Source organism: Salvelinus alpinus, chromosome 4 (assembly GCF_045679555.1).
Source record: "Salvelinus alpinus chromosome 4, SLU_Salpinus.1, whole genome shotgun sequence".
NCBI classification, from domain to species: Eukaryota; Metazoa; Chordata; class Actinopteri; order Salmoniformes; family Salmonidae; genus Salvelinus; species Salvelinus alpinus.
In genome coordinates this window covers 71,376,289-71,393,449 of record NC_092089.1, presented here as the reverse complement: position 1 = coordinate 71,393,449, position 17,161 = coordinate 71,376,289, and the positions used below count along the sequence as shown (strand labels likewise).

At 44.7% G+C, this 17,161-nt stretch overlaps 1 protein-coding gene across 1 annotated transcript; it reads left to right on the top strand.

The window, feature by feature from the left end:
• The first annotated feature begins 4,821 nt into the window (after nt 1–4,821).
• Nucleotides 4,822–13,577, top strand: slc43a3b (solute carrier family 43 member 3b). The gene is made up of 13 exons (XM_071398839.1): nt 4,822–4,869; nt 5,189–5,428; nt 5,748–5,877; nt 7,937–7,983; nt 8,133–8,209; nt 8,414–8,506; nt 8,630–8,769; nt 9,643–9,758; nt 9,918–10,061; nt 11,477–11,584; nt 12,490–12,676; nt 12,956–13,079; nt 13,252–13,577. Exons 2-13 carry the CDS (start codon nt 5,242–5,244, stop codon nt 13,378–13,380), a joined length of 1,482 nt encoding a protein of 493 aa, XP_071254940.1. The 5' UTR covers nt 4,822–4,869; nt 5,189–5,241; the 3' UTR covers nt 13,381–13,577.
• The last annotated feature ends 3,584 nt before the right edge of the window (nt 13,578–17,161 follow it).

The following is a 17,161-nucleotide window of genomic DNA, read 5'->3' as shown; positions in this document are numbered from 1 at the left end:
GTTCATTCTTGCTCACATGTCAATGTCATGATGACTCTTATTCTATTCAGTCTGAACCTGCTGCAGCCAAGGATTCAGAATCTGCTCCTATTCCCTGTTTCATGGCAGTCACTCCAATGATAGCTTTTGTTCAGTCTCGTCTGTATAAAATAAGCTGCGTATTATTACTCGGTTACATCAAAATTGTTTTGGTTGTAAGCGTGTTGACATTAATCAGTTCTAAAACTGCTGTCACTACTGTTAATTCTATTATAGTGTCTGTTTGAGTGACAGCTGTTGTTTGCAGGGTTGTGAGTTGGACTGATGTGTTGGGGTGACAATCATGGTGTTATAATACAGTTGAAGTTGGAAGTTTACATACACCTTAGCCAAAAACTCAGTTTTTCTCAATTCCTGACAGTTAATCCTAGAAAAAATTCCCTGTCAGTTAGGATCACCACTTTATTTTAAGAATGTGAAATGTCAGAATAATAGTTGAGATAATGATTTATTTCAGCTTTTATTTCTTTCATCATATTCCCAGTGGGTCAGAAGTTTACATACACTCAATTAGTGTTTGGTAGCATTGCCTTTAAATTGTTTAACTTGGGTCAAACGTTTCGGGTAGCCTTCCAAAAGCTTCCCACAATAAGTTGGGCAAATTTTAGCCCATTCCTCCTGACAGAGCTGGTGTAACCGAGTCAGGTTTGTAGGCCTCCTTACTCGCACACGCTTTTTCAGTTCTGCCCACAAATTTTCTACAGGATTGAGGTCAGGGCTTTGTGGTGGTCACTCCAATACCTTGACTTTGTTGTCCTTAAGCCATTTTGCCACAACTTTGGAAGTATGCTTGGGGTCATTGTCCATTTGGAAGACCCATTTGCGACCAAGCTTTAACTTCCTGACTGATGTCTTGAGATGTTTCTTCAATATATCCACATAATTTCCCCTCCTCATGATGCCATCTATTTTGTGAAGTGCACCAGTCCCTCTTGCAGCAAAGCACCCCCACAACATGATGCTGCCACCCCCGTGTTTCACGGTTGGGATGGTGTTCTTCGGCTTGCAAGGCACCCCCTCTTTCCTCCAAACATAACAATGGTCATTATGGCCGAACAGTTCCATTTTTGTTTCATCAGACCAGAGGACATTTCTCCAAAAAGTATGATCTTTGTCCACATGTGCAGTTGCAAACCGTAGTCTGGCTTTTTTATGGCGGTTTTGGAGCAGTGTCTTCTTCCTTGTTGAGCGGCCTTCCAGGTTATGTCGATATAGCAGTATGACGGCTGCGTGGTCCCATGGTGTTTATACTTGCGTACTATTGTTTGTACAGATGAACGTGGTACCCTTCAGGCGTTTGGAAATTGCTCCCAAGGATGAACCAGACTTGTGGAGGTCTACAATTTTTCTTCTGAGGTCTTGGCTGATTTCTTTTGATTTTCCCATGATGTCAAGCAAAGAGGCACTGAGTTTGAAGGTAGGCCTTGAAATACATGCACAGGTACACATCCAATTGACTCAAATGATGTCAATTAGCTTATCAGAAGCTTCTAAAGCCATGACATCATTTTCTGGAATTTTCCAAGCTGTTTCAAGGCACAATCAATTTAGTGTATGTAAACTTCTGACCCACTGGAATTGTGATACAGTGAATTATATGTGAAATAATCTGTCTGTAAACAATTGTTGGAAAAATGACTTGTGTCATGCACAAAGTAGATGTCCTATCCGACTTGCCAAAACTATAGTTTGTTAACAAGACATTTGTGGAGTGGTTGAAAAACTAGTTTTAATGACTCCAACCTAAGTGTATGTAAACTTCTGACTTCAACTGTAGATACGTGCTAAGACGTAGAGGGATGGTATCCATAGAAATAGATAAGGACATATAGGGTTATCTTCTCTTCCCAATAGCCCATGAACCTTCCTCCATCTACAATGTTGAGTTGATGAACATTGCATGCATCCATTATATTTCTATGGGATTCCCTTGCTCTAAGATGATCCATTCAGACATGTGGTTGATATCTTGATGCCCTCTCTCTCCCTGGCCCCCTGAAAGAGGAAGTGGGCAGTGCTTCCTGGCAGTGGCAGGAGAAGTGTGATGGTCATGGAGAAAGAGAGTCTCGTGGTTGCTGGTTATTATAAAGATGGTTGTGACAAATTCTGCCCGAAAATCTGCTGACCAGTGCAGTTTGGGGCCAGTAACTTGAAAACAGAGTCTATTTACATCTGGCATGTTGACCACTAGTTCCCCCAGACTAAAGTGCGGGAGAGGAAGAGTTCCAATACATAAGTCTATCTGCCATATGAACTCTGTCTTTCAAAGATAATTAGTCAAAATCCAAATAACATCACAGATCTTCATATGAAAGAGTTTAAACACTGTTTCCCATGCTGGTTCAATGAACCATAAACAATTAATAAACATGCATCTGTGGAACGGTCGTAAGTTATAAGGTCACAGTTATGAAAACTTAGGACACTAAAAATACCTTTCTGCTGACTCTGAAAAACACCAAAATAAAGATGCCCTGCTCATCTGCGTGAACGTGCCTTAGGCATGCTGCAAGGAGGCATGAGGACTGCAGACGTGGCCAGGGCAATAAATTGCAATGTCCGTACTGTGAGATGCCTAAGACAGCGCTACAGGGCGACAGGACGGACAGCTGATCGTCCTCGCAGTGGCAGACCACGTGTAACAAGACCTGCACAGGATCGGTACATCCGAACATCACACCTGCGGGACAGGTACAGGATGGGAACAACAACTGCCTGAGTTACACCAGGAACGCACAATCCCTCCATCAGTGCTCAGCCTGTCCACAATAGGCTGAGAGAGGCTGGACTGAGGGCTTGTAGGCCTGTTGTAAGGCAGGTCCTCACCAGACATCACCGGCAACAACGTCGCCTATGGGCACAAACCCACCATCGCTGGACCAGACAGGACTGGCAAAAAGTGCTCTTCACTGACGAGTCACGGTTTTGTCTCACTAGGGGTGATGGTCGGATTCGCTTTTATCGTCGAAGGAACGAGCGTTACACCGAGGCCTGTACTCTGGAGCGGGATCGATTTGGAGGTGGAGGGTCCGTCATGGTCTGGGGCGGTGTGTCACAGCATCATCGGACTGAGCTTGTTGTCATTGCAGGCAATCTCAACGCTGTGCGTTACAGGGAAGACATCCTCCTCCCTCATGTGGTACCCTTCCTGTAGGCTCATCCAGCATGACAATGCCACCAGCCATACTGCTCGTTCTGTGCGTGATTTCCTGCAAGACAGGAATGTCAGTGTTCTGCCATGGCCAGCGAAGAGTCCGGATCTCAATCCCATTGAGCACGTCTGGGACCTGTTGGATCGGAGGGTGAGGGCTACGGCCATTCCCCCCCAGAAATGTCCGGGAACTTGCAGGTGCCTTGGTGGAAGATTGGGGTAACAGCCCACAGCAAGAACTGGCAAATCTGGTGCAGTCCATGAGGAGGAGATGCAGCTGGTGGCCACACCAGATACTGACTGTTACTTTTGATTTTGATTTTGACCCCCCCGCCTTTGTTCAGGGACACATTATTCCATTTCTGTTAGTCACATGTCTGTGGAACTTGTTCAGTTTATGTCTCAGTTGTTGAATCTTGTTATGTTCATACAAATATTTACACATCTTAAGTTTGTTGAAAATAAACGCAGTTGACAGTGAGAGGACGTTTCTTTTTTTGCTGAGTTTATTATGCATAAGATAAATCCTATCACACATGACAAGTCATGGATCTGAATAGGATGGGAATGTAGGATCTCTCTGACTCTTTATGTTTGATAACTGTTTCTTTATGTGTGATAGACTGTATGTTTTTATCTCAACTCTCTCTTTCTCTGACTATTTCGCATTCTCGCTCTCTCTTTGTCTCAATATCTCTTTCTCTCTCTCTCTATTTCTCTCTCCCTCTTTCATTCTCTCTCTCTCTCTGTCGCAATTTCTCTCTGCCTGCCACCTCTTTCCCGGGGCATTTCCGTAGAGAACTTCTCATCTTCATGGTGTGATGGGCCGGTGTTCTGTGCACTCATCCATCGCTTCTTCCCAGATGCTTTTGACTTCTCAGCCCTGAACGCATCTGAAAGAGAGAAGAACTTCACCCTGGCCTTCAACACAGCAGAGTACCAAGCTGTGTGTGTCTGAGTGTGTTGTAAAGTAATCATCCTCTCTCTCGCTCTCTCGCTCTGTCTATATTTATATCTCTCTCTCTGTCTCTATTTCTCTCTTTCGCTCTCTCTCTCTGTCTCTTTTGACGTATGCGGTCATGGATTTGAGGAAGTTACGCTGTGTTCTGGCAAAGAGGGTCTTGTGATCCGAGGTGTAAAAACTGAATTATGACATTATCAGACCTTGTGGTCGTTATTCATAGTTTACTTGCATCACCCATTGAGTCTTCCAGCCCTTTTGACTACTAGTAGGGAGTGAATGAGTGAGAGAGGGACCACATGAATGTTAAAGGCTAAGTGCTAATGCCCTTGATACGCATTGAAAGACACTGGTCATTCAATAGCAATGTAAATAGCAACAGTTTAGACAAGCAAAACAGTACAGATAAATGAACAGTCCTTTTTACAGATGGGCAATATTGGAAGTATCTCTCCCATATGTAATTTAATTTGCTTTCATGGTGTGTATTGGCTTTCTTTCGTTGTATCTTTTCCTTCACATTCATGTGTTCGCCATCAGACAAACCCTGAAAATTGGACTTCATTTGGTGAGAGAGAGAGGGATTTAGGGGAGAGGAGGGGTCAAATGAAGGGGAGGGGAGACTGGGTGGAAGGAAAGCTATATAAACTATAAAAGAGAGTTGAGGGAAGTGAGGGGAGTAGTTTTCTAAGAGTAGCTGGAGATCTTCTTCTGAACTGTGAGTAAGTGGTTCATTTGTCCACAGAACTGAATGTTGCGACAGAGCAGTTGTCTCTTTTTTATTACGTCTAGTTTCTTTGGCAATGTGTTTGGAATGTTAGAAATGTATGTTTGCCTTCAATGCGATTGCAGCAAAATGCAATGGCCAGTCGCTCAAAATGACACAGAAAAGCATTATTTTAGGGTATATGCTATTCAAGAGGGCATTCAAGAGAGTCATTGAGATTTGAAATCACTTTCAGAGAAGAGATGGGCTTTTAAAAATCTTTGTTGGGTTTTGTTTTCTGATTTTCTATTTTTCTTGTTTTCTCTCTTAGGTGAAGTGACTCCACCAGGGAACCTAAAAAGAGGGAAAGAGCGGGACAAGACCATGCTGGGTTGTGAGGGTGAGGCGGTGGTGCGGCGGTGGCTGACCCTGGTCACAGGACTGCTGGAGTGCCTGTGTTTTGCGGGGGTCGTTTTTGGCTGGGCCTCCCTGGTGTTCGTCCTGAAGACGGAAGGCTACTTCAGCTACCTGTGTGTCAACACTACCGGGGTCAATGGAACACTATTCCTAGGTCAGTGACTGAGACACCTCACCATCCCGTTTCAAACATAATGTATCATTTGTTTGGATTCACAGTATATCTTAAAATACAAATAAAAATGTTTAAGGTCATTCAGAGGCCTGGGCACACTCATGCACACACACCTCCCCATACTGACAGCACTCTGATTGTGTGTGTGTGTGTGTGTGTGTGTGTGTGTGTGTGTGTGTGTGTGTGTGTGTGTGTGTGTGTGTGTGTGTGTGTGTGTGTGTGTGTGTGTGTGTGTGTGTGTGTGTGTGTGTGTGTGTGTGTGTGTGTGTGTGTGTGTGTGTGTGTGTGTGTGTGTCAGACTGCAGTGCTCAGGATGAACAGTTCTCCCTCATCTTCACTATCGCTTCCTTCATGAACAACTTCTTGCTGCTGCCCAATGGCTTCCTGTTCGACCGTTTTGGCACCATGGTGACCAGGCTGCTGGGAATGTGAGTCTTTTTGTAAACATGTTAGAACGCATCATTAAGCTGCACAGGGTTGATAACCTATATTCAACCATATCCATAACGTAAACAACCTAATGCAGTAGTGTCACTAAAACAAGATACTGAGCACAGCTATATGAGCCTTGTCTTATCTTATCTTGAGACTGTATCTTGACCTTTCACGCAAATATCCCGTTGACATCAACCATTGATGTGCGCTTAGTGTTGAGTTACCCGCAATGGTTTGGCCTTACGTGAAGACAGTATATTATAGAGTCTTGTTAAATGTTTAAGAATCTGTTCAGAGTTAATGAGGCTTTATTACATGCCTAATCTCATGGGAGTTGAGATTTCTTTGTCTCTGGCCGATGCTGCACTAACGGCTCATTTTATGGCTGTTAGACTGAGAGACCGTCAAAAAGCACAGTGCTATGAAGCAGCCAGACAGCTGGCAATAAGGCCCGAGGGGGTGTGTTTTATAACCAATATACCACGGCTAAGGGTTGTTCTTAAGCACGACGCAACGGGGAGTGCCTGGATACAGCCATTAGCCGTGGTATATTGATCATATACCACAAACCCCCCAGGTGCCTTATTGCTATTATAAACTGGTTATGAATGTAATTAGAGCAGTAATTTTCTGTCATACCTGTGGTATATTGTCTGATATACCACAGCTTTCAGCCAATCAGCATCCAGGACTCAAACTACCCAGTTTATAATACTAAACACAGTCTGCCATTGCCTCAGCCATAACAGAGAACCTCTATCAGTCTCTCTCTTTACCACTCTCTCCAACAGTTTCACTCTGTCCCTGCCTATCTGTCTCTCTCTTTACCACTCTCTGCAACAGTTTCACTCTGTCCCTGCCTATCTGTCTCTCTGTTTGTGCTATTTAAGTGACGGTGGAAAGCATGAGGATGTGTACCCTCCAGTGCTAAGTCACTCTTTTTCTGTCTGTCACATCCTGTTATTTCCTTTGGAGGGGTTCCCATGTCTGTTCACAATAACAGATGTGGAGAACGCTCTGGGAGGAGCAAGGGAGAGGGGAGTTGTGTTTGTGAGAGAGAGAGAGAGAGAGAGAGAGAGAGAGAGAGAGAGAGAGAGAGAGAGAGAGAGAGAGAGAGAGAGAGAGAGAGAGAGAGAGAGAGAGAGAGAGAGAGAGAGAGAGAGAGAGAGAGAGAGAGAGAGAGAGAGAGAGAGAGAGAGAGAGAGAGACCAATGGAAAGTGCTGGTGTGAGTTGAGTTGTCTGGGCCTCTAGTTTCCTGTTGGAGTAGATTGGACTCAGTGCCTAGTTATCCAAGAGACGGTGCAAGACAGCGCCAGAGGGCGAGCACTGCCAGAGGTAAGGAATGAAGGGAGAGTGGACATGCCAAGCAGAGAGAGAGGGAGTGAGAAAGAGGAATGAAGTTGGACAGGGTGGGAGACATTTACAGATATAGTTAAGGGCTGGGGGTTATGTTGTTGACTGTGAGTGTTCAGGGTGTGGTTGAGCCTGGGGTTGATGGGGTTAGACTGGGCCAACTAGGGTTAATGTGGCACAGACCCAGTTACTGAAAAAACCTTCCATAGCCCCAGATTCCAAATCTGCATCAACAAACTCCCCATACATCGCCTCCTAAGCCAATCAGAAGCAAATCCACATTTTTTCACACTAGGTGGAGGGGAAATGAAAAGAGAAGGAATGCAAATAGAGAGAGGATAGAGACTAGAGAGGGAGGTTTATGTGTAACTCTGTGTTGTTGTTTTTGTTGCACTGCTTTGCTTTCTCTTGGCCAGGTCACAGTTGTAAATGAGAAAGCGTTCTCAACTGGCCTAGCTGGTTAAATAAAGGTGAAATAATAAGAATAGAAGAGGTTGAGATGTGACCTCGACCTCGTAGCTAGGACCAGGAAAACACAGCTAATGTGGGCTAAGGCTCTTAAAACAGGGCTAGGATAGTGGGAGGAACAACCAGAGGGAAGTTAAACAAAGTATTTTTTAACATTACCCCTTGACTGGTCTCATTGTGACATTGTGTTTCTGATTGTCAGCGAGTGTGTATGTGTGTGTCTTCTCCAGATCAATGTACACCTCTGGTGCCTTGTTTGTGGCCTTCTCAAGTTCAGGTAAAATCATTGACTTTTCAAAAACAGGCTTTATGGCACAGCTTACCCAATATCCAAAGCTTTTGATACATTTTTATCAACAGTTGGAACGTTTGTTACACTTTTGTCAGCAATTCGCAAGATTTAGGTCTGTTCTGTTTTTCTCTCAGCTCTGTCCGTCCTCCTCTTCCCGGCGCTGTCCTGCATCTCTGTGGGAGGCATCTTGTTTCTGGTCACCAACATGCAGGTCTGTTCTCTCATATTCATTACCTCCTGAATAAACATCAGTCATGTACACAGCAGTCCTCAGGGCAGAGTTCTCTGAGTAATTAAAGAGGACCATGACTGGGAACACAATCATGATATAGCATTTGACTTGTTTGACTTGGGGTTTTGTCAGTCTGTGGTATGTACTCATGAAATATGCTTCACTTCTCTGTTACTCCTGTAGATAGGCAACCTGTTTGGTTCCGCTCGCTCCACCATCATCACCCTCTACAATGGTGCCTTCGACTCCTCCTCCGCACTCTTCCTCATCATCAAGGTAAGACACACACACACACAGAGATTATAAATTGATAGCTGTCAATGAGGTAATGATGATGGGGATGATGATGATGATGATGGTGATAATGATGCCATCCCTCCTGCCTCTCTTCTGCTCTAGCTGCTATTTGAGGCTGGGATCTCTCTGCGTGCCTCTTTCCTCTTCCTGGCTGCGTGTGGCATCATCCACCTGGTCAGGACCTTCCTCCTGCTACCCAGAACACACATCCCCTACCCCCTCCCTGAGGGCTACACCTACGGGTAAGAACACATCCCCTATCCCCCCCCCCGAGGGCTACACCTAGGGGTAAGAACACATCCCCTACCCCCTCCCTGAGGGCTACACCTAGGGGTAAGAACACATCTCCTACCCCCTCCCTGAGGGCTACACATACGGGTAAGAACACATCCCCTACCCCCTCCCTGAGGGCTACACCTACGGGTAAGAACACATCCCCACATCCCCTACCCCCTCCCTGAGGGCTACACCTACGGGTAAGAACACATCCCCACATCCCCTACCCCCTCCCTGAGGGCTACACATACGGGAAAGAACACATCCCCTACCCCCTCCCTGAGGGCTACACCTAGGGGTAAGAACACATCCCCTACCCCCTCCCTGAGGGCTACACCTAGGGGTAAGAACACATCCCCTACCCCCTCCCCGAGGGCTACACCTAGGGGTAAGAACACATCCCCTACCCCCTCCCTGAGGGCTACACCTACGGGTAAAAACACATCCCCTACCCCCTCCCTGAGGGCTACACCTAGGTGAAAGAATACATCCCCTACCCCCTCCCTGAGGGCTACACCTAGGTGAAAGAATACATCCCCTACCCCCTCCCTGAGGGCTACACCTACGGGTAAGAACACATCCCCTACCCCCTCCCTGAGGGCTACACCTAGGGGTAAGAACACATCCCCTACCCCCTCCCCGAGGGCTACACCTAGGTGAAAGAACAGGAGTTGGACAGAAAATAGACCCAGGGAAAGAAGGGAATACATGTCTGCTGAGTGTTTGTTGCTCTTAGCAGAAGCTCTAATAAACTAGAGACCCCAGCACACCCCCTGTGGGTCCAGTCTGTCTGTTCTCTGTGTGACTCTAACCAGTGTTGCTATAACTCCCTGTGACAGAATAAACTGTGGCCAGACCAAGACCTTCAGCCCGGAGCAGACAGCAGCAATTGCCAGCGTGCAGAGTGATGATGTCACGGAGGAAACGCCTTTTAACAATGAGAGCGCAGAGAAAGGTGTGTAGATTTAGGTTAACTTGATATCAGCCCTTCTCGTTCCCTTGTCCCATATGTTCATGACTGGTTGACCATACAGACCTTGTTAACTGCAATTACATAATCTGTGTGTATTTGTGACTGATTTGACCTCTTCCTCTCCTCCCCACCCCCTCTCAGTGGCTACTTTCTGGGAGTGTTTCCTGTCCAAGTTCTTCCTCTGGCACCTGGTGTGGTTATCTGTCATGCAGCTGAGGCACTACCTGTTCATCGGCACCCTCAACCCCATGCTGCAGAGACTGACCCAGGGAGAACCCTCTCTGGGTACACACACACATACACACTCACACACACACACTTACAAAAGCCTATTGTCAGACATTATACTTATGCATCAGACATTATACATATGCCAAAACTATGTGGACGCCCCTTCAAATTAGTGGCTCCGGCTATTTCAGCCACACCCGTTGCTGACAGGTGTATAAAATCGAGGACACAGCAATGGAATATCCATAGACGAGCATTGGTAGTAGAATGAACCGCACTGAAGAGCTCAGTGACTTTCAACGTGGCACCATCATATGATGCCACCTTTCCAACAAGTCAGTTCTTCAAATTCCTGCTAGAGCTGCGCCGGTCAACTGTAAGTGCTGGTATTCTGAAGTGGAAACATCTAGGAGTAACAACGGCTCAGCTGCGAAGTGGTAGGCCACACAATCTCACAGAATGGGACCGCCGAGTGCTGAAGCGCGTAGCGCGTAGAAATGGTCTGTTCTCGGTTGCAACACTCGCTACCGAGTTCCAAGCTGCCTCTAGAAGCAATGTCAGCGCAAGAACTGTTCATCGCGTGCTTCATGAAATGAGATTCCATTAAATTAGTTTCCATTTCCGACCAGCCGCATACAAGCCTAAGATCACCGTGCGCAATGCCAAGCATCGGCTTGAGTGGTGTAAAGCTAGCTGTCATTGGACTCTGGAGCAGTGGAACACGTTCTCTGGAGTGATGAATCACGCTTCACCATCTGGCAGTCCGATGGACCAATCTGGGTTTGGCGGATGCCAGGAGAACGCTACCTGCCCGAATGCATAGTGCCAACCGTAAAGTTTGGTGGAGAAGGAATAATGGTCCGGGGCTGTTTTTCATTGTTCGGGCTAGGCCCCTTAGATCTAGTGAAGCGAAATCTTAACGCTACAGCATACAATAACATTCTAGACGATTCTGTGCTTCCAACTTTGTGGCAACAGTTTGGGAAAGGCCCTTTCCTGTTTCAGTATGACATTGCCCCCGTGCACAAAGTGAGGTCCATACAGAAATGGTTTGTCGAGATCGGTATGGAAGAACTTGACTGGCCTGCACAGAGCCCTGACCTCAACCCCATCGAACACCTTTGGGATGAATTGGATCGCCAACTGCGAGCCAGGCCTAATCGCCCAACATCAGTGCCCAACCTCACTAATGCTCTTGTGGCTGAATGGAAGCAACTCCCTGCAGCAACGCTCCAACATCTAGTGGAAAGCCTTCCCAGAAGAGTGGAGGTTGTTATAGCAGCAAAGGGGGACCAACTCCATATTAATGCCCACAATTTTGGAATGAGATGTACTTTTGGCCATGTAGTGTATTACTGTCTTAACCGTTTATAAATATCTTACTGATGTTTAATAAAGTAGACTAAGTAGACTTACAAAGAAACTCTCTTTCTAAGCACGTCCTTATTCCGCTCTGTTTTTCCCTGCAGTGAGCACATACACCAATGCTTTTGCTGTAACCCAGCTTTGTGGGGTGCTGTGTGCCCCCTGGAACGGCCTCATCATGGACCGACACAAGGGCAAGCCCAGGGCCCCAGGTACAAACTTCACCTATAGACACTAATACAAATTCTCTACAACACACATGTGAAACCTCACACACTCACACTCCAAACCAAACACACAAAGAAAGTTCTTTCGCAGGTCACTTTCTTTGCTATGCCAACAATTTCAGAATGTAACAGGCTGTTCCTGCAATTTCAGTTAAAACTCAATAAAACAAGTCTCAAATATAAGGATGTCTATACATTACAGCTGTTTTCAAATACATTGCTCTGCTATTAAGAGTTTTACTGGAGGAACATTTGGGCTGAAGAGCCTCTGACCTTCAGTACATTACTGCTTGGAAGGGAGTGACTGAAGTGGCGGTGTCGTATGCTACCTAAGGAGGTGGTGTAGAAATGGAGAAGACAGAATTAAATCGAGATTAACATCTTCACACTACTGAAATATGTGTACAACACTGTATTTTTGTGAAAACTCGTAAGTGAAATTATACTCTAAACTAACTTCAACACCAGATCCCTGAGAACTGCTTGATTCTCTGACCCTGATATCTAACTGTGAAGGGGGCGGGGAAGGGTGTAACATATGCATGGGTTTGTAAACACAACACTAATCCTATCTGTGTGTTTGTGTGTGTATATGTGTGTGTACATACTGTATGTTTTGGTGTATGTGTAACAGTATAACTTTAGTACGTCCCCTCGCCCCTACCCGGGCTCGAACCAGGGACCCTCTGCACACATCAACAACGGTCGCCCACGAAGCATCGTTACCCATCGCTCCACAAAGGCCGCGGCCCTTGCAGAGCAAGGGGAAACCCTACTTAAGTCTCAGAGCAAGTGACGTAACTGATTGAAATGCTAGTAGCGCGTACCCGCTAACTAGCTAGCCATTTCACATCCGTTACATATGTGTGTGTGTGTGTGTGTGTGTGCAGGAATGAGTGAGAAGGAGGCAGACCTGCGTGCATCAGTGCTCTCCCTAACACTGACGGCGCTGCAGTGTGTCCTGTTCTCCATCTGTGCCTCCACCCCCTTCCTCCCCCTCCAGTACCTCACCTTCATCCTGCAGGTCCTCAACCGATCCTTCCTCTATGGAGGCAATGCAGCCTTCATCAGCATTGCGTGAGTCACACAGACACACACACACACACACACACACACACACACACACACACACACACACACACACACACACACACACACACACACACACACACACACACACACACACACACACACACACACACACACACACACACCAGCCATTTGCAATAACAAACATTATGCAACAGGATAAGGGGAGTACAGACAATAGATGCTCACACCTTCTTAGTGTCATACTTTTGTACAGTAGTAACAAATTAATTAAATTATCTCCCTTGCCTCCCTCCCTCTGTGTAGTTTTCCTCCGTGTCACTTTGGGAAGCTGTATGGTATGATCATGGCTCTGTCTGCAGTGGTGGCTCTGCTGCAGTACCCCTGCTTTACCCTGGTCAAAGGAGTGCTGGGAGGAGACCCACTATACGTGAGTGGAGCTACTGTTATCAGATTGACCAGATAGACTACCTTTACCTTTGGGAGAGCTTTGCAGCAGGCTTTAAACTTTACCATTATGTTCTAATGTGGACTTATTGCAGAGTGGTGACCCCATCTCCCTTCCCCCTCATCACTCTCTCTCTTTTCTCTTTCCTCTACAGGTGAACATAGCCCTGACGTTACTCAGCCTGCTGGCCTTCATCCATCCTGTCTGTGTCTATCTGCACTGTTGTGGCCTAGCAGCCCAGAGGGGTAAACCCAAGGACACCCTCCCCTCCCGCTCCTCCTAGACCAGCTCTAAAAAGGGAAACAAACACACACTTTAAAAAGGCCATTTCAACCCTCGCTCCTCTGTTTCCTCTCCAGTTTGTATATTATATACAGTTGAAGTCGGAAGTTTACATACACCTTAGCCAAATACATTTAAACTCAGTTTTTTACAATTCCTGACATTTAATCCTAGTAACAATTCCCTGTCTTAGGTCAGTTAGGATCACCACTTTATTTTAAGAATGTGAAATGTTAGAATAATAGTAGAGAGAATGATTTATTTCAGCTTTTATTTCTTTCATCACATTCCCAGTGGGTCAGAAGTTTACATACACTCAATTAGTATTTGGTAGCATTGCCTTTCAATTGTTTAACTTGGGTCAAACATTTCGGGTAGCCTTCCACAACCTTCCCACAATAAGTTGGGTGAATTTTGGCCCATTCTTCCTAACAGAGCTGGTGTAACCGAGTCAGCTTTGTAGGCCTCCTTGCTCGCACACGCTTTTTCAGTTCTGCCCACAAATTTTCAAAAGGGTTGAGGTCAGGGCTTTGTGATGGCCACTCCAATACCTTGACTTTGTTGTCCTTAAGCCATTTTGCCACAACTTTGGAAGTATGCTTGGGGTCATTGTCCATTTGTAAGACCCATTTGCGACCAAGCTTTAACTTCCTGACTGATGTCTTGAGATGTTTCTTCAATATATCCACATCATTTTCCCTCCTCATGATGCCATCTATTTTGTGAAGTGCACCAGTCCCTCCTGCAGCAAAGCACCCCCCCAACATGATGATGCCACCACCGTGCTTCACGGTTGGGATGGTGTTCTTCAGCTTGCAAGCATCCCTCTTTTTCCTCCAAACATAACGATGGTCATTATGGCCAAACAGTTACATTTTTGTTTCATCAGACCAGAGGACATTTCACCAAAAAGCAGTGGCTTCTTCCTTGCTGAGCGGCCTTTCAGGTTATGTCGATATAGGACTCGTTTTACTGTGGATATAGATACTTTTGTACCTGTTTCCTCTAGCATCTTCACAAGGTCCTTTGCTGTTGTTCTGGGATTGATTTGCACATTTCGCACCAAAGTACGTTCATCTCTAGGAAACAGAACGTGTCTCCTTCCTGAGCGGTATGATGGCTGTGTGCTCCCATGGTGTTTATACTTGCGTACTATTGTTTGTACAGATGAACGTGGTACCTTCAGGCAGTTGGAAATTGCTCCCAAGGATGAACCAGACTTGTGGAGGTCTACAGTTGTTTTCTGAGGTCTTGCCTGATTTCTTTTGATTTTCCCATGATGTCAAGCAAAGAGGCACTGAGTTTGAAGGTAGGCCTTGAAATACATCCACAGGTACACCTCCAAGTTATGTCAATTAGCCTTTCAGAAGCTTCTAAAGCCATGACATCATTTTCCAAGCTGTTTAAAGGCACAATCAATTTAGTGTATGTAAACTTTTGACCCACTGTAATTGTGATACAGTTAATTATATGTGAAATAATCTGTCTGTAAACAATTGTTGGAAAAATGACTTGTGTCATGCACAAAGTAGATATCCTATCCGACTTGTCAAAACTATAGTTTGTTAACAAGACATTTGTGGAGTGGTTGAAAAACGAGTTTTAATGACTCCAACCTAAGTGTATGTAAACTTCCGACTTGAACTGTATATGAGGTATCAGTTAGTTAGGGTTATACATGTCTTATATCAGGATTTTAGCCAATTCTGTCAGAGTGGGAACAAAAACTGTTTACAGACTCCTCCTAAGTGCTAATGTTATTTTTCAGCCCTGCATTGACCGCTCCATTGGTTGGTCTTGGCTACAGCTGAAGCCCATTGGCTACTATTGTATGTATTGTAGCTGAAAACGTATTTGATCTGGTGTATTCTAGCTAGCTAGTCTGCCTCCTTTTATTCCACTTTAAGCAGTATTAACTGTGCACTTTGACACTGCTGCCCAAACCCCTAAACTCAGACTTTCCATTGTAGGATCCAGGCACTCAAGGACAACAACACATATAAACAAATCTAGTGTTTACTTCTCCTGTTAGAATAAGGATTAATTAATGTGATAATCAGTTTGAGGTATAGGAATTGTAAGGGATTTACAGATCTAAGAAACTGCTCAGCAACGTGAGAAAGTCAGGAGCAAGAAGATGATCAGATAATGTTTTTGTTATTTTCTCATCCTGTCATACACAACTGTCTGGCTTTCAACATAACAACATGACTGAACTGACCACAGGTTCCACCCTGGGTCCCCAGTGTCTCAAATTCCAAATTCCTTCAGGAGTCTGAGAGACCATTTTGGCAGGAAAGGCAGTGCAGGTCTGCCAGCTACTGACCTAAACTGGGGAAAACAGTTTCCTGTTGGCATTTAATTCCCTCCTCTGAACAAACCGTGTCATGATGGTGGGCTTTGTAAAGTGTTTTAAAGTATTATATCAACCAATATCATAACAGCGAGAACCTTTATAGGGTTTATTTATAGTAGAACAGGATGTGGTAATCACGGCTGATTTTCTATCAGCACACAGTATTGCACAGCACGATCATCCCCCCACTGAATAAACCTGAATGTCTGGTATAGATAGCAGAGATAGACCACTTATGCCTTATACATGGAAGTCAACAACATTGAAGAGACTATTACATTTGTATTGAGAATGTACTGTATTAATCGTGAAGGGATTATTTCAATGCAGGACATGCAGGGACAATAGTATTAGGTATATATATATTTTACCTTAGCAACTATGTAAAACACTTTAAAATGACAAATAAGTACACATCATACATGTTTTTGTTTATAGTGAACTGTTTATCAATGATAAAACATAATGCATGTTCTTTAAACTGCAAAACTTTGTGTTTAGGCATTGTTTAAAGTAATTAGGTTAAACAAATTGGCTTGTCCCCATAGTGACCCATTCGAGTTGTGGTGAGATGTTTTGGGGAATTATAGATGTATATCTAATATTTTGAATGCTAGAAAGTAAACATTGTGAGCAACCTGTTTAATCATATAACTTCGGTAAATTATTATAATATATATATAACAAAAATTGTACCCCCTTTGTTCTTCCCAATTTTGTCATATCCAATTACGATCTTGTCTCATCGCTGCAGCTCCCCAACGGGCTCGGGAGAGGCGAAGGTCGAGTCATGCGTCCTCCGAAACATGACACACCAAACCGAACTCCTTAACACCCGCCTGCTTAACCCGGAACCCAGCCGCACCAATGTGTCAGAGGAAACACAGTTCAACTGACAATCGAGGTCAGCCAGCAGGCGCCCTTGCCCGCCACAATGAGTCGCTAGAGCGCGATGAGCTAATCCTCAATTACCTCAAATGTGTTATTGGTGTTACTACTCCTACTGGTGAAAATGGGAAGACATTTTTTTTAATCTATTAAAATTATGTACATTTAAAAAAAAATGCAATGCCCATATGCCACCGCAATTCAAGAACGACCGTGTGCTAAAGGCAAAGTGAAAATATCAGGTACACATACAGTAGTTTCAAACCCTCCATATCAAGCCTGAAGATGTATGAATGTCCTTCTTTCACATTTCCAGTGAAAAGGCCAAAACAAGCAACGTCACCAAGCAAACAGATCAAAATGATGAGTTGTATAAAAAAATTATTGATTCAACATGGAGAATAATAAATCCACCATACATCGTAAGTATGATTAATAAAATAAATTATACAAAAGTGTAGGTATGAAGATTTTTTTTAAACTGTACAAAAATCTGTATGCCAATGAAAAATGTTAATGTAAATAAAGTGATGTTACA